We start from the raw sequence: 13,800 nt of genomic DNA on the forward strand, positions 1-13,800 counted from the left end.
CCTCGGCGGCTAGGGCTGGATGGCAAACTTGCTCCCGGTGGGACAAGGGCTCCCCAGAGAAACAGGCAGAGCTGCCTGGAAATTAGTAGTGTAGTGATATGGAATGTGTTATTTCACAGGAATAAATTCCTTCTGATCAGACAGACAAAAAACTGGCAATCTGTACAAACTCAAAAGAATCCATTTTCAGAAAAATAAATTACTAAGGGGAGAGGAGGGTCCATTTCTCAATAAATATGTGATTCAGCTCACCTAAGACTTGGAAATTATCTGGGGACGGGAATCTAACATTTGGGTCCACAAAGGTTATCCTAAATACATCTGCAGCCCCAAACCTCCCCAGGCTCCCTTCTGCCCTTGAAAGTCCCACATCCTTCCAAGCCGCAGGTTTGGCTTCTGGTCGGCTGGACGCACGGGTGTCGGTACGGTTCGAAAACGTGTCCTTGTGCCTCAAGTCCCAGGTGCTTGGAGTGTAAAAGAAAACAGGTCTTTTGGATTCCACCTTCTAAAACTACATGTACCCGCCGCTTCATGGGAGGACGATGGTGGTCCTGAGCAGGACACTGCTGGGAGCCTCTTTCTAGCAGGTATAAATTGTCTTCTCGACAGAGGAGCGGTGCAGACGCAGGGAGTCAGTTCTGCTGTAAAATGAGGTTTTCCAGTTCGTCTGCAGATCGAAGCAGAAACGCCGCCGACTCTCGGTAGCCGGCGATCAGCTGCCGCACTGCGCTGATCTCCGTGGGGCTGAGCTGGGCAGCCTGCATTCCCCTGCTGGTGCTGTTGGAGGGGGCCGTGCTGGAGGCCCCACCTTTCATGCTGAGATCGGTCGGACCTGCCAAGGGAAAGCGAGAGGGAAGCTCAGGCAGAGCAGCCTTGCCCGCGTCCATCCTGCCACCACGAGATCCCCAGCGGGAGCTGCTGCTCCTGCACCTCGGTGCCAGCAGGAAGGTCCCTGCACAACCCCAACAGCCCCAGCTCCCGCAGCAGCCAGCGCAGGCAAGTCGCTGCCTCTACAACAGCCACAACGAGGAAAGAGACTTCAGCGTCAACGTGACAAAAAAGCCCGTCCTGCAGCTGTCCCATCCGCCCTGCGAAGGGAGGGTCTGGGGCCGCGCTCTGCCGGGAGCTAAACCTGCGCCCGAGGGTGCCTGCCCGTGGGAATCATCCTCCGGGTTCTGGCTTTCCCTCGGCGTGCGGCGAGTGACGCCCTGCGCGGGGCATTTCCCTGCTTTAGTGCCGGTAACTACGTGGTGCCTGCGCCCGGCCCGGCGCTGCGGGGCCGGGCTGTGCTGCGCGGCGAGGAGGAGACCTGCCTGGCCCGACCTCTCGCACGCCGCCCCAGCCAGCGACGCGGCGACGTGCTCAGCCTTCGGCCGAACGTTTTGGGGGGTAAAGTCTTACTAGGCTGCACGTTTCTGTGGCTTTGTCTGTAAATGAAATGACGTCCTGCAAAATTTATGGTCTGCCTGATGGGCAGAGAGAGTTTTTTTCTCCTAAGCCGGTCTCTGCTCCACCCCTATCGCCTGTGATGGGCTTCTGGCCACGTATGTGTGTCTGTCCTCTGAACAGGACACACGGCTGCCCCAGCTCACCAACACCCCCGTGTCGCTACAGATCTTAAACCTGCAAAAAGGCACAAAAGTATCGAGTTCTCCAAGACCCAGGGAACACGGTCAGCCGCCGCTCTGGCTGTCTGCAGATGTGTGCACAACCGCGCACACGCGTGTGCAGCCAGTGTGGGTGCCCGCACGTGGAAGGCTTGGCAGGAAAGCTGATACCCAGCTCAAGGAGTGACACAGCCAGGGGAAAAACTGGATTTAGCTTCGCGTTGGACTAAGTAAGAGAAGCCAAACAAGGTGCAAGAACCAGCCAACCAACTAGAAATGGAGAGAAGAGGAAAGATGCGTACTAGGGATGTGACACCAGTTATGAGGAGGAGGAGGCAGGCGAGGCCGCAGCCTGCGGGTAAGGAGAAAGAGAAGCCACTGAACTCATTAATCCCCTGGCTGTGGGCTGGAGCATTGCAGGCTGATGGAGCAGTTGGTGATGCTGGAGAAAGGCTTCCGGAGGGCTGAGCTCCTGCTGGGTGGCCTGACGCAGCGGTGGGGCACGCAGGAAGATGGAGCAGGGACTGGGTGTTGCAGCGGCTGCCAAGCCAGGACGGGAGAGCTCAGCAGCCCCTGAGACCAAGTGGGTGCTGCTGGTGACCGGCGAGGGAGGGGAGCGCATCGCCCTGGCGTGGGAAGGAAAGCTTCCGAGGAAAGCAATGCTGAAGCAGCAAATGCTGCGGGAGGAGTGGCACCAGCGGAGGGCTTCCACGCCAGGCTAATCAGCGCTGGGAAGGGGAGGAGGAGGAGGAGGCTCTCACGTGAAAGCAATTTCACTAGACAGAAGAGGCAGCAGTAAACGGAGCCCATTTCCCGGCTCACCAAGGGAGAAGGAGCTGGGAGCGGGGATGTGGGTTTGAGCAAGAATCGCCTTAGGTGGGGGATGGAGGGGGAAGACACTTCTGGGCAGCAAAGCCCTGCAGACTTTCTGCTCAGGGAGGGAGAAGGCGCAGCTCCTTGCAGTGCTCCCTGCCAGCGCTACGGCAGGGCGCTCCTACCTCTAAAGGACTGGCAAAGAGCTTGGGCAAAGGGGAAGAAAATAATTGCGAAGCAGAGGTTTAAAACCCATTAGAAAGAAGAGAGTTGCTGCTGCTGCATGCTAACACGCAGGGCCTGTCTGCTCCTCCTGTGCTCCCTGGGGCTGCTGAGGCGGTTCTGCAGGGTCGCTGCCTCGTGTCAAGGAGCCGGCGCTCGCGGCGGGGCCGGGCGAGAGGAGGGTGCCGGGCAGCGCGGGGGGCTGGGGTGCCTGTGCTGCCCTGGGGAGGAACCATAGCTGCCTCCGCTGTGGCTGCAAGGATTAGGTCTCAGCAGCTGGAGGCCGGGGCGGGATCTTTATTCAGGGTTAAGAAGCATTAGGAAGGGATGATAAGAGTTAATCCCAGACAGGCATCTCTCAGGGCTCCGGAAATCACATCCTTCCAAATCCTCCCTCCATCGGGGCCGGCAGGGGCAGGGCAGGAGCCCAGAGCGCACCGGGGCAAGCGAAGGCATCCCGGAGATTGCCGAAGGACCGGCTGAGGACCGGCGTGGGCTCCAGCCCTCCTGCCACCGCTGCCGGGAGGGCAAAGCCAGAGGGCTGCTGCCCAGGGGGAGAGCCTTTGCCCCATCCCACAGCTCTTTCGCCTGGCTGCCAGGGAGTCACCAGGTACCACAGCACTGCCCCAGGTGCCCTTCTCAGCCCCGGGCTACTCCGCTCTGTTTGCTTGCTCCTAACTCAGCGGATCCCTCAAGCCTTGCCTGCGCTCTCCTTCGGCCTTCCCGCCCTGCAGCCTGTTCCCCCGGCCGCTTTTCCCACGCGGCCCCCAGCCCCTCGCCACCCTCCCGACCTGCGGCAGGAGCTGGCTCTGCCCCGGGTGCTGCTGCGGAGCCCCTGACTTCACCAGCCGGGTCCCCATCCCTGCTCCTGTCTCCGAGCGCAGCTGACGCAGGCCGGGAAAGGAACAGCTCATACCAGCAACGAGATCGGGGCAGCGATAGGCACCCGCTCCTGTTAATGATTAATAGCTGGTAGAGATTCTCTTTTTTTTTAAGTGACACTCCTTCCCTCCACCTGCCACCTAGATCGTCCTTCCAAGTTCAGTTCAACAATTAACCGCCCGCTGATGAGGCGAGCTGAGCAGCCGGGAAGAGGCCTTGGTCGGCTGCAGGAGAAGAGGGGCTTTGGGAGCAGCTCTGCACGGCGCAGGATGCCAGGGAGCCCGCAGCACACTGCCTGGGCACGGGGCGGAGGCAATGGCCAGGCGGGCTCCCCGTGCCGCCGTGGGCCCCAGTGCAGCGTGCGGCCGCTTACCGTTACTGTGGTTGCCCGTCTGGAGGGAGGCGGGTGGCTGCAGGCTGCCCCCCAGGGACCCGTAGCCACGGTAGCTGTAGTTCAGGCTTCCATTGATGTAGACCGGGTCTTGGGAGTAAGATGAAGCTGGCAGTGAATAGGAGGAGTGGGTGATGGCTGTGGAGTCTCTGGAGTGCTGCTTGTCTAGAGCGATCGGTTCGTCCTGCACAGGGGAAACACGGACTTACTCCAGCGAGGAGCCTGGCCGTCCTCTGCGGCCGATGGGAGGGATGGCGTGGGGACGCCTGCTCTCCCGCGGCTGCAGCATGGCCAGCCCAAACCAGCATCCCTGGCCCCGCCGGCCTGGGTCTCAGGACGCGCCATGGGGCCCTGCTCTGCAGCCCTCTGACTCTTAGAAAGGCTTTTAAAAATGCTTTGCCAGATGGCTCAGAAACTTCTCTTATTTTCCCCACGCCCACCTCCGGCCGCGAGCAGTGTACCTGGGAGGTCTGGTAGATCTCCAGCCGCATCCTCTTGGCTGCTTTCCGCGTTTCGCTCTCGCAGGCAGCAGCCAGGATGTTCTCCGCCATGGCCGAGGTCAGGTGCGGCGGCGTGGGCCTGGTCTGCGGAGACACAAGCAGAGAAGGCGCTCAGGGACCTGCTGCCCCGGGCGCGGTGGCAAGCGGCAGGGCAGCGGGGCGGCTGCTCACCATCTCCATCCCATTCTTTTTCATACGGCGGCAGGACTTGAGGTAGGTGCGGATGCGCTTGCGCGCCCGCTCCTGGAACTCAGGGAACTGCCGGCTGCAGGACTCGATGATGGCCTGGATCTTCTCCTTGGGCTGCTTGGAGATGGGAACCATCCGGTCCAGGTTCTCGTCCACAAAAAGGCGCACAAACATCTGCAAAGGAGGAGACAGACAGTGGGAACACTGAGACCGGAGGCGGGCGGGCTCGTCCTCCCCGCAGAGCCCTCCTTACGTTGAAGGCCTTTAGCCTCTCCGGGTCCATCCCCTCCGAGTCATTTATCTTATCGTTGTCTTCGTGGTCATCATGGTCATCATCATCTTCATCGGCCGTGGGGGCCCTGCCGACGGTCAGGTCCTCGGGGCAGCCGCTGACCTCTGTCTTGATGGAGTCGTAGCTGCCGGAGCTGTACGGAGGGGACTGAGAGGAGACGGGGGTTACCATGGGCAGCCCTCGCCGGCCCGCCCCTGCCCATGGTCACCAGAAAAAAGCCCCTTTTCCTTGGCTCACTGCTTCTGGCCCATCTCCTGATGTCCCCCTGCAACCCAGGGAGACGAACCCGCGGATGGGCTCCTCCGAGTGCCAGCTCCCCGGCTCAGGGCAGGGGAGGGACACGGCGGCCTCAGGGACCGCGCAATGGCCCAAAGTGCAGGCAGCGCGGCTCTGGCCGGTGGGGGCCACGGCTCTGCCTGACCCTGGGGAAATGCGCTCCCCTTGCACGGCGGCAGTGGCACAGCTGGTCGGAGGTGAGGGCAGGCAGGGCACGGGGGATGCTCCCCGGCTCTCCCAAACCATCCCCCCTCTCTCCCTCCCTCTGCCAACTGCTCGCTCGGCACTTGGGCCGATTTCTGCTGAGGAGCAGCAGCCCCGAGGCTGGAGCGCGGCCAGGCACAGCTGCTCTGCCGCAGCAGCAGCAGGCGAGCGTGGCGCTCCTCCGTCCTTCCCTCCCTACAAGGGAAAGGCTCCCAGCCCCGTCACCCACCCTGTGCTTTCCTGGCGCGGGAGCAGGAGCCGCATCCCTGCCTGGCCTTGGGCGCCTCACGTGCGGTTGCTCCCAGTGTGCCATGCCCCGCACCAGCCCTGGCCGGGGACGCACGGCCGCCCTGCCTCGCCCAGCCCCGGCGGCGGCTGCCTGCAGCCTGGGCCGTACCTCTGCCGTGGTCTTCACCGCGTACTTGACCCTGCTGCGCAGCCCATCGGCGCTGCAGCTGTCCGACTGGTAGGAAGGGGTGACATGGGCAGGCGCGAGCTTGTCGCAGAGGTTGATGGGCTGGTCGTCAGCGGAGGCGGTGAAGTCCATGGGGGCCGCGGTGCCATTCCCGTTCATTTCGGGGAAGGCGCTGTCGCCCTGCGTGCTGCTGGAGGTGGAGGGGTTCAGGGTGGAGGAGCCATTCCCGCTGCAGCTCTCTGACGAGGAGTCATCTGCAAGGAAGGACGTGTGGTCACCCCCGTGGTGCCCTGGGACCACGTCCGTGAGGTGGGCGAGCAGCTCTGCCCTCCACGGTGCCAGTCTCCCCCGAGCCCGCCTGCGGGACCACCAGCACGCGCAGCGCGGATGGGCCGCTGCTCCGAAAGCCCCTGCGTGGCCGGGGCTGCTCTGGGCTCACCTGGCGGGTGAGCTGCCGTGGGCACCGCCGGGAGCTGGGCCGGCACAGCCACGCTTCGGGCCTTGGGATGCAGCAGCTGAAGGGACAGATACCGGTGCCCGCGGCTCCAGGGCCATCGCACAGCTCTGCTCCCTCGGCCCTCAAAGCACGCCCAACACTGTTGTACCCTGCGCCTGGGTCACCCATCCCTCCAGCAGGTGACAGTCCCCACGCCTCTGCCTGGGGCCGCAGCACCTGGGCTTGAATAAGAACTTTGGAATTTGGTCCTTTTCAGTTCCTGTTTGCATTGCAGGGAGGAGAAAGGGGCATTGCCTCTCCCCGCCGGGTCCCTCGCCTCCCGGCACAGTCCTCCCGACCCCGTTTGGGGCAGGGTGCGGTGCAAGGCGACGAGCTCCAGCGCCGGCGGCTCGGGGACGTGCTGCTCCGCAGAGTGCTGGGGCACGGGGACGGCACACGAGGACAGGCTCGCTTGGGCGGGAAAACCCTGGAAGCGGCGTTAGGAGCTCTGCTCACAGCAGGCATGCCGCCCGGCAAGGCTCCTCGGCACGCTGCTGTGGGGAGGGGGTAGGGGCTGCACGGACATCCCTCCTGCCCCACTCAAAGCCCAAGTGACCTCCTACGCCCCACATGGACACTCCTGCTTCCCTGTTCCCACATGCCCCGGAGCCATCCCCACGGCAGCTCCCCACCGCCCAAACAGGCAGAGCCCACGGCCCAGGGGCCCGGCCACGGCGGTGCCACGCACACCCGGCGCACAGCCCGGCTCCTGCTCGGCCTCGGTTGCATTCACACCCCCAGGTCCTGGCACCGTCCCCCTGCCCGTGCACAGCTCCCACCACGCTGGCCTCCCGCCTTGTGCTGCTCCGAAGAACAGCCCGGCTGCAGCAGGGAGCCCGGCCCTGCCTGTGCCCAGCCCTGCCTGCACCCAGTCCTGCCTGCACGCGGCCAAAGAGCCCAGCCCCGGGGCCAGGCACGACATTTTCAAACTGCTCAGCCCATTTCCCCTTCCCTCCCCCTCGCTGCAGTAAATCCTTTATTTCATTAGGTGCCTCCGCGAGAGGGAAAGGGCGAAGCACGTGGGGAGCTGCTTCCTGCGCGAGCGTGCGCTGGGCGGCGAACAAAGAAGCTGCCGGCAGCGACAAGCAGATGGCGGTCCCCGCGCCTGGCCCGCGCCACCGCAGGACAATGGGGTCGGGCTGCGGGGCGGCTCTGGCCCACACCGACGGCTCCTGGTGCATGGGTGCCAGGTCCAAAGGTGTGCGGGCGCGGGGCGGCGGGACGGTGCCCAGCAGCTGCCACCCACCCTCCTCCTCCTCCCCCCTCCGGCACCCGCGGGAAACTTTAATGAGAGGCTCGGCGAGCGCTCCTGTGACCCTGCAGCAGCCCAGGACTTTGTATCCCTTAAAATAAACAGACTTGAGGACACTCGGGCATCCAAGCTGACCGTGGGGGCCGGCCGGGGCTGCCGCCGCGTGTCCCCAGCCGCCCCGTCACGGGCGCCAGCGCTCGCTGCCCAGCCTCGTGCCTGTGCCAAGGCTGCTGCTGGCCCCGCAAGCCCCCAAATTAAAAGGTCCCCCTCGAGCTCCCTGCTCAGCAGAGCTCCCTCCCCCTCCTTTCCCTTGCACTGATCCACTTATTCCTCCAAGCAATGACCAGAGCTGACCTAATCCCCGGGGTGGTGTTTATGTGCCGGGTGCTCTGGGCCGGCAGCAGGCGTCACCCTCCCGGCCAGGGCCGAGCGCTGGCTCTGTGTGCCGGGGAGTGCAGGGCTCCGGGGGAGCTCAGCAGCCAGCACTACCCTGGGGCACCTTCGAGCTGCCCCTGGGACCGGCTCTGGTCTCCTGCCCCCGTGCTGCAGCGGTGGGGCTCCGGCGGGCGGCTGCAGCCCGGACCACGGCAGCAGGGCATTTGCTGCTGGCTCAGCCCAGCCCGGAGGGGCAGGATGCTGGGGGCACTGCCAGCTGCTGCTCCCACACCCCTCCTGTCCCGGGGCACCGGCGCTGGGGGGCTCAGGCCCCCGTGGGTTTTGCTCTCCAACCTTGCAGGAGAGGCAGCCGGCTTGCCCGGCTCAGCTCCCGCACCAGCGCCTGCTCCTCGGGGTCCCTGCCCCGGCCGGGCTGCAGCACCGCTACCTCACACACACCTTGCCGGGGCGCGCAGCCAGACCCACCACCGGCACTCTGTGCCCTCGGCGCGGGTGCAGGAGTGGCACTGGCTCGGCCGTGGCCCCATGCAATGGTGGGCAGGTGGCTGGGGGCACGGAGGCCTCCCTGCCTGTGGGATGGCAGCCGTCCCTCCCCCTGCTGCACTCGCGCACCAGGCGAGACGGGGCTCCCAGAGGGAGGCTCCAGCCTCATCCAGCGATGCCTCTCGGAAGGATTAAGGAGAATTATTCCCGTGCGCGGAGGCACGAGCCGCACGCCAGGCCCCGCCATCAGCCCGGGCACAGCCACAGCAACAGCGCTGCGCCGCAAGGCCAATCAGCGCCCGTCCAGCAGGCCAACGGCAGGGACCTCCTGCCGGCTCCTGGGGCGGCAGGCAGCCCCCGGCACGGCTGCCTGCACTGAGCAGGGGCCGGGGGCCCTCCGTGCCACGAACCCCCGCCAGGCAAGGGGCACCAAGAGAGGCATCGCTGGGAGAAGGCTGCGCAGGTGCCCTGCACATCCCCAGTCTGCCCTGGACGTCCCCAACCTGCCCTGGGCCTCCCTGCATTGCGCCGAGCATCCTCAGCCTGCTCTGAGCATCCCCAACCTGCCTTGAGCACCCCGCTCCTCCCCAGGCTCCCCGCTCTGCCCTTGCCCATCCGCCCCCAGCCTCCCTGTAGCCCCCAGCTCTGCAGCTCCCGTCCCCGTTGGCAGTGCCAGGCCCGCACCGGCTGCTCGCACCGGGCACGATCCTGGGGGCGAGGTCTGGACCCCCCGACTCCTCAACGTCTCGGGTTTTCTTTTGTGCTGCACGAAGCACACGCAGCAGCTGCAAATCAGGTTTCTACCCGACTGCTGCATTTACGAACCTTGGGTTTGCTACAGCCAAAACCTATTGAAAACAAAGAGGAAAACGTGTCTAGGAACCCGTCCAGGTGGAATAAGAAAATGAAATGGGAATCTAACATAAGGTACCAGCACCTACTGCAAGAACAATTTAGTTTAAACCAAGGATGAACGTAAGCAAATAATGAGGTCTGTAAACCCGCTAGCTACAGATGATTTTCTTATTTCTACATTTTTACAGGTTATGCTCTCCCATAAGCTCTGCATATAAAGTGGTGGATTAATCTCGGTCTTCTGGGCAGAGAAACGGCCACAAATTCAGATTGCTGATATCCTTGGGTCTGAATGGGATGGCTTCGGCCCACTTAAAAACGCTGATGGGCTTGGGAGGGAGCACCGCGCTCTCCTGGCTGGCACGGACGGGACGGGATGGTGCCAGTGCCGGGGCCGGTGCCGCTCCCCAGGCAGCTTTGCTGGGGCATCTCCAGCCCACGGCCAGCCCCGCGCAGCGGCTGGGCACCCTGCAGCAAAGCGGGACCGGGGGGAGAGGGAGCAGAAGCCCTCCTGCCCTGGGTGCCGGGACCAGGTTTGGGCTCCTGCTCTGCTGACGGCAGCTGCGGCCGGACACCGAGGAGCGGCGGGGCTGTGTTGACTGCACTCGCAGAAAATCACTGTTTTGGTAAAACCTACCAAACTTCTGAGCTTGGAGAGGCTTTCTGCGGACTCCCAGCAAGTGCCCAAAACACACGTAACAAGCAGGGCTCCGGCAGCAGCAGGCGAGCAAGGCCGGGCTGTGCAGCCATGAATATATTCATTATCAACCAGCACGAGCCTGGTGAGCTCCCTGCTCGCGGCTGGAGCTTGGCTGCATGAGGAGCCCCTCTAATGAGGATAATTGGGAGCCCCCCTGCTCCACCCCCACGCCCTAATTGAAGCAGGTGGAACTGTAAAAACAATGTCACTTCTAACCGGTTTGATCTTTTGGTCGGAGAATGGAATATTTCGTTCTCCTTTTTAATCCCCTTGAGCTGGGGCTCCACGCGCTGGAGGTGGTGGAGACCCCAGCCCCGCGCAAGGGATGCCAGCAAAGCTGGAGAGCCCGATGGAGGCCACCCGCCCGGCGCACTGCCCTCCTCGCCCCATCGCGGAGGCCAGGCCGCGGCCAGGCGAGTGGCGAGGCTGGCGAGGAGGCCAGGGAGAAGCCGCCTCGTGCCTCTTCTGCAGCCTCGGCCTCTCTCCGGCAGCGCCCAGCCCAGGAGAGCGAGAAGCAAAATGGCTTCTTGGGCCGCAGTGCTGGGGGAGGAGGGGATCAGTCACTTATTAAATGAATTAATCAGGGCTCAGCGTTTTCATTTTGAAGAGGCTGCTGGATTATCCTTGATTTCTGTGGCGCTGGATTTGCGGAGATCAGGAGGGGAAGGGGCGATTTCCAACACCTGCTCCCCAGGAGATTTTATGGCGGGGAAGCGGTTGGGTTTAACGTCTCTGTCGGCGAAGGCCACCGCACCGCTCTCCAAAGGCAGAGTTAAAGATGAATGGGGCAAATTGTTCCTTCTCCTGTCACATCTCCAGAGCGGAGACAAAACCTCTTTTGACTCAGAAAACAATGAGCTTATGTAAGAGCCAGCGGCCCACGGAAACCTCGCCGCAGCCCCGCACTGCGCGGCGGGCCAGGGGCTGCCCGGCCCTGCCCGCGCCCCGCCGCAGCTGGAGCCCCGGCCGGCACCGGGACGGCACTCCCTCGGCCGCTGCCCACCTGCCTGCGTGGCCTCGGGCGCTGCAGCCGCCGCCGGGTCCCACCGGTGACTCTCGGTCCCCCGTGGACCGCCACGGAGCCGCCAGCCGTGGCCCTGCCTGCTGCCTGCCTGTGGCCAGCGGGGCGGTGGCAGAGGTCGCTGCTCCCGCCTGAGGCTCCCCATCGCTCCCGGGAGGGGACTGCCCGGTTTCCACCCCGCCGCGGCACCAGCACGGGCAGGCGCTGTACACCCCGCCCGAGAGCGGCTGCCAGGAGGGCGCAGAGCATCCCACCGCCGCCTGCCTGGAACAACAGCCAGGAAGATGAAAAGTGCCATAAATTATTCACTCACAAAAGAGACGAGAAGGGGGAAGAAGGGGAGGAGGAAAGCCTTCGAGGAAGGGATACTTAATACAAATTAGAGAGACCGAGTGGGAACGGGGGCCCCATGGGGGGCCATGGCTGGGCGGCAGCGCCGCATTCATTAGGCACAAGCGAGCAGCGCCCCAGGGCTCCCGCGCCCACAGCCGGGCAGTGAGCAGCAGGAGAGGCCCCGGCCGCGCACCGCTCGCATGGCCGGAGCACGAAGCCCGTTTTCTCCAGGTCCTGCCTGCCTGATTGCCTCCAAGATGCATAAGAAAGAAAAAAGAAATGTTGCTGGGGGGCCGCGGAGCGGTGGGGCTGGCCAGTGTCCGGTTAAGGCACTCTATTTCCTGTCTTCCTTCGTTAATGCAAACCTCGTTAGGTCCCAGACAAAGTGTCCACCCTCTGCCCTCCCTCCCCAGGTCCCTGCCTTCGACCAGAGCCCTCGACGAGCCAGACATCTGGCACGGCTGGACACAATGCGCGTCTGCAGGCAAGCTCGGCCGGACAAGGCAGCGCTGTGCGGCCAGCTCCCCCTCCCTCGGCATGAAAGGTGCCCCCCGGTGCCGTCTCCCCCCAGCTCCACTGCCCAGCCCGAGGGAGCAGCTCCCTCCGGCACCGGGACCTCACCGCGACGGACATCTTCCCATGCACCGAAGCTCAGCAGCTCCTGCTGCAGAAAGCAGCCTTGCCACAAACACGCTCTGTCACTCGGCTTTCCCTTCTCCTCCCGATCCCCATCCCTCCACTGCTGCTCCTCCGGCCACGTCGCTGCTCAAGGGGTGCCTGAGCCAGGAGCTGGCTCTTGCCCATGGCGGGGAAGGAGGTGGCGCGGATCAAGCCTCTCCTTGTGCCACCACCGCTGGCAGCCACCTGGATCCTGCCGCAGGGAGGGGACACGCCGCGGCCCCGCGCTGCCTGGGCACTGCCTCTCCCGGCGCCAAACGGGTTTGGTGGCTTTGGGCAGGGTTGACACCGAGCTGGTGCCTCCACACAGACCTGCCACCAGAGAGACCCTGCTGCTCACCCCCAGTCCTTCGGGCCGGACAGAGCGGGGACCGTCCCCAAGCCACTGGACTTTGCACCCCTCCCAGGCAAGGGACACACTGCAGGGCTCGCCCTGTTGTCCCCGCTCACCCCTTTGGCTGGGGGTGCTCCATTTGGGGAGGAAGGTGGGGGCACAGGCAGCACTGGCTGCCCAGTAGCCTGGTGAGCCCCCCAAAACTCTGCTCCACACACCAGCAGGACAAACCGACCAACTCGGCAGAGCCCGCACCGGCCGGGAGGGCGTCCCGAGCCAAGTGCAGTGCGACAGGCTGGTGAAGCCACCACGGCCCCGCAGCATCGGTGCTGTGCTTCTCAGCCTTGCAGCAGGAAAGGACAGCTCTTCAAAAGAACCAAAAGGAGGGTGTTTATGGCTGGCAAGGGCCTTTGCTCAGGAGGAACAGATGTGCCCCTGGAAGAGGTGACAGGGGACAGAGCCACCAGCCCAGACTGCTCAGGCAGGGCAGGAACACACTTTCTGTGCAGGGACAGCACAGCGTGGGGACAGCCGCGGGAGAGAGGAAATATACGCCTAAGAAAAGTAAGATAAGGTCATGTCTAGGTGTTGTGAGGCTTGGATGCTGGTCTTAGTCTTGTTTAGGCTCTGAGCTAGGGCTTCTGGGAGGGTGAAATCCATCACTGGTGCAAGAAGCCCCAAAAACACTGAGGATTTTGCAGCCTGGGAAAAGCAAGGGTCTCGGGGCTCGCAGACCACCCCATGCAACGGCCAGCAATGGCTGTGGCTTCCCTGCGGCTGGCAAAGGTGCGTTTGTGTTCACCTGGCGCAGGGACGGGGCTGGCCGAGGAAAGCCCCGGCAGCGGAGGGAAACCGGGAACCGCGCGACACCCGACGCCACCCGCGTAAGTGACCCTGCTACGGCAAAGTGAGGAGGGTGCCATCGCCCCGCGGCCGGGTACCAGCTGCCAGGGAGGTGCAGGTGTGGAGCGGGGCATCGTAGCTGCCCCGGGGATGGAGCTTGGCGTGAGGCTGGTGCGTGGGGTCCTGAGCTCGCTGTGCAGGCACGGGCCTGGCTTCTGGTCGGCACTGGGCAAGAGGGCTGCTCTCCTCCCCAGAAAGCGCTCTGCCAGGTCGGCGGTTCAGGGAACCTGACGTGCAGCACATCGTGGGCATCTTGCCAAATAACGGCAGTGTGACCCGGAGCTGCGGGACGCGTGCCATATCAGAAGAGAGACTGCTGTGCTGGGGACGGCTCGGTGCTGTCCCTGCCGGTCCCAGGGCAGGGTGTCCAGAGGAGCGACGTGCCCTACCTGCTCCCGGGACGGCATCCTGAAATAAAGCCCACCTGCACGTCCTTGAGGTCCCTCCTTGGAGCACTCCTGAGGGATGTTCCCAACACCCAGAGCCTTCCCGGCTGGCCGCCTCGAGGGATGCCCCCAGGGAGCGTGTGCCTTCACAGTTAAGTAGGTTAAGAAAGTC

The 13,800-nt window shown here is 63.9% G+C and overlaps 1 protein-coding gene across 3 annotated transcripts in view; it reads right to left on the reverse strand.

Moving 5' to 3' along the window:
• Positions 1 to 72: 72 nt before the first annotated feature.
• Positions 73 to 13,800, reverse strand: part of NOL4L (nucleolar protein 4 like) — a 62,148-nt gene continuing 48,420 nt past the window's right edge. For all 3 annotated transcript variants that reach the window (XM_009471486.2, XM_087750008.1, XM_087750010.1), the window contains 6 exons: positions 5,774 to 6,045; positions 4,858 to 5,043; positions 4,587 to 4,778; positions 4,377 to 4,499; positions 3,898 to 4,099; positions 73 to 832 (listed from right to left, as the gene is read on the reverse strand). In XM_009471486.2, coding sequence (XP_009469761.2) covers positions 633 to 832; positions 3,898 to 4,099; positions 4,377 to 4,499; positions 4,587 to 4,778; positions 4,858 to 5,043; positions 5,774 to 6,045 — 1,175 coding nt within the window. In that variant the 3' untranslated portion in view covers positions 73 to 632. The remainder of the gene's footprint in view (positions 833 to 3,897; positions 4,100 to 4,376; positions 4,500 to 4,586; positions 4,779 to 4,857; positions 5,044 to 5,773; positions 6,046 to 13,800) is intronic.

Source organism: Nipponia nippon, unplaced genomic scaffold (genome assembly GCF_047370975.1).
Source record: "Nipponia nippon isolate SJK-2023a ecotype South Korea unplaced genomic scaffold, ASM4737097v1 scaffold_13, whole genome shotgun sequence".
Classification (NCBI taxonomy): domain Eukaryota; kingdom Metazoa; phylum Chordata; class Aves; order Pelecaniformes; family Threskiornithidae; genus Nipponia; species Nipponia nippon.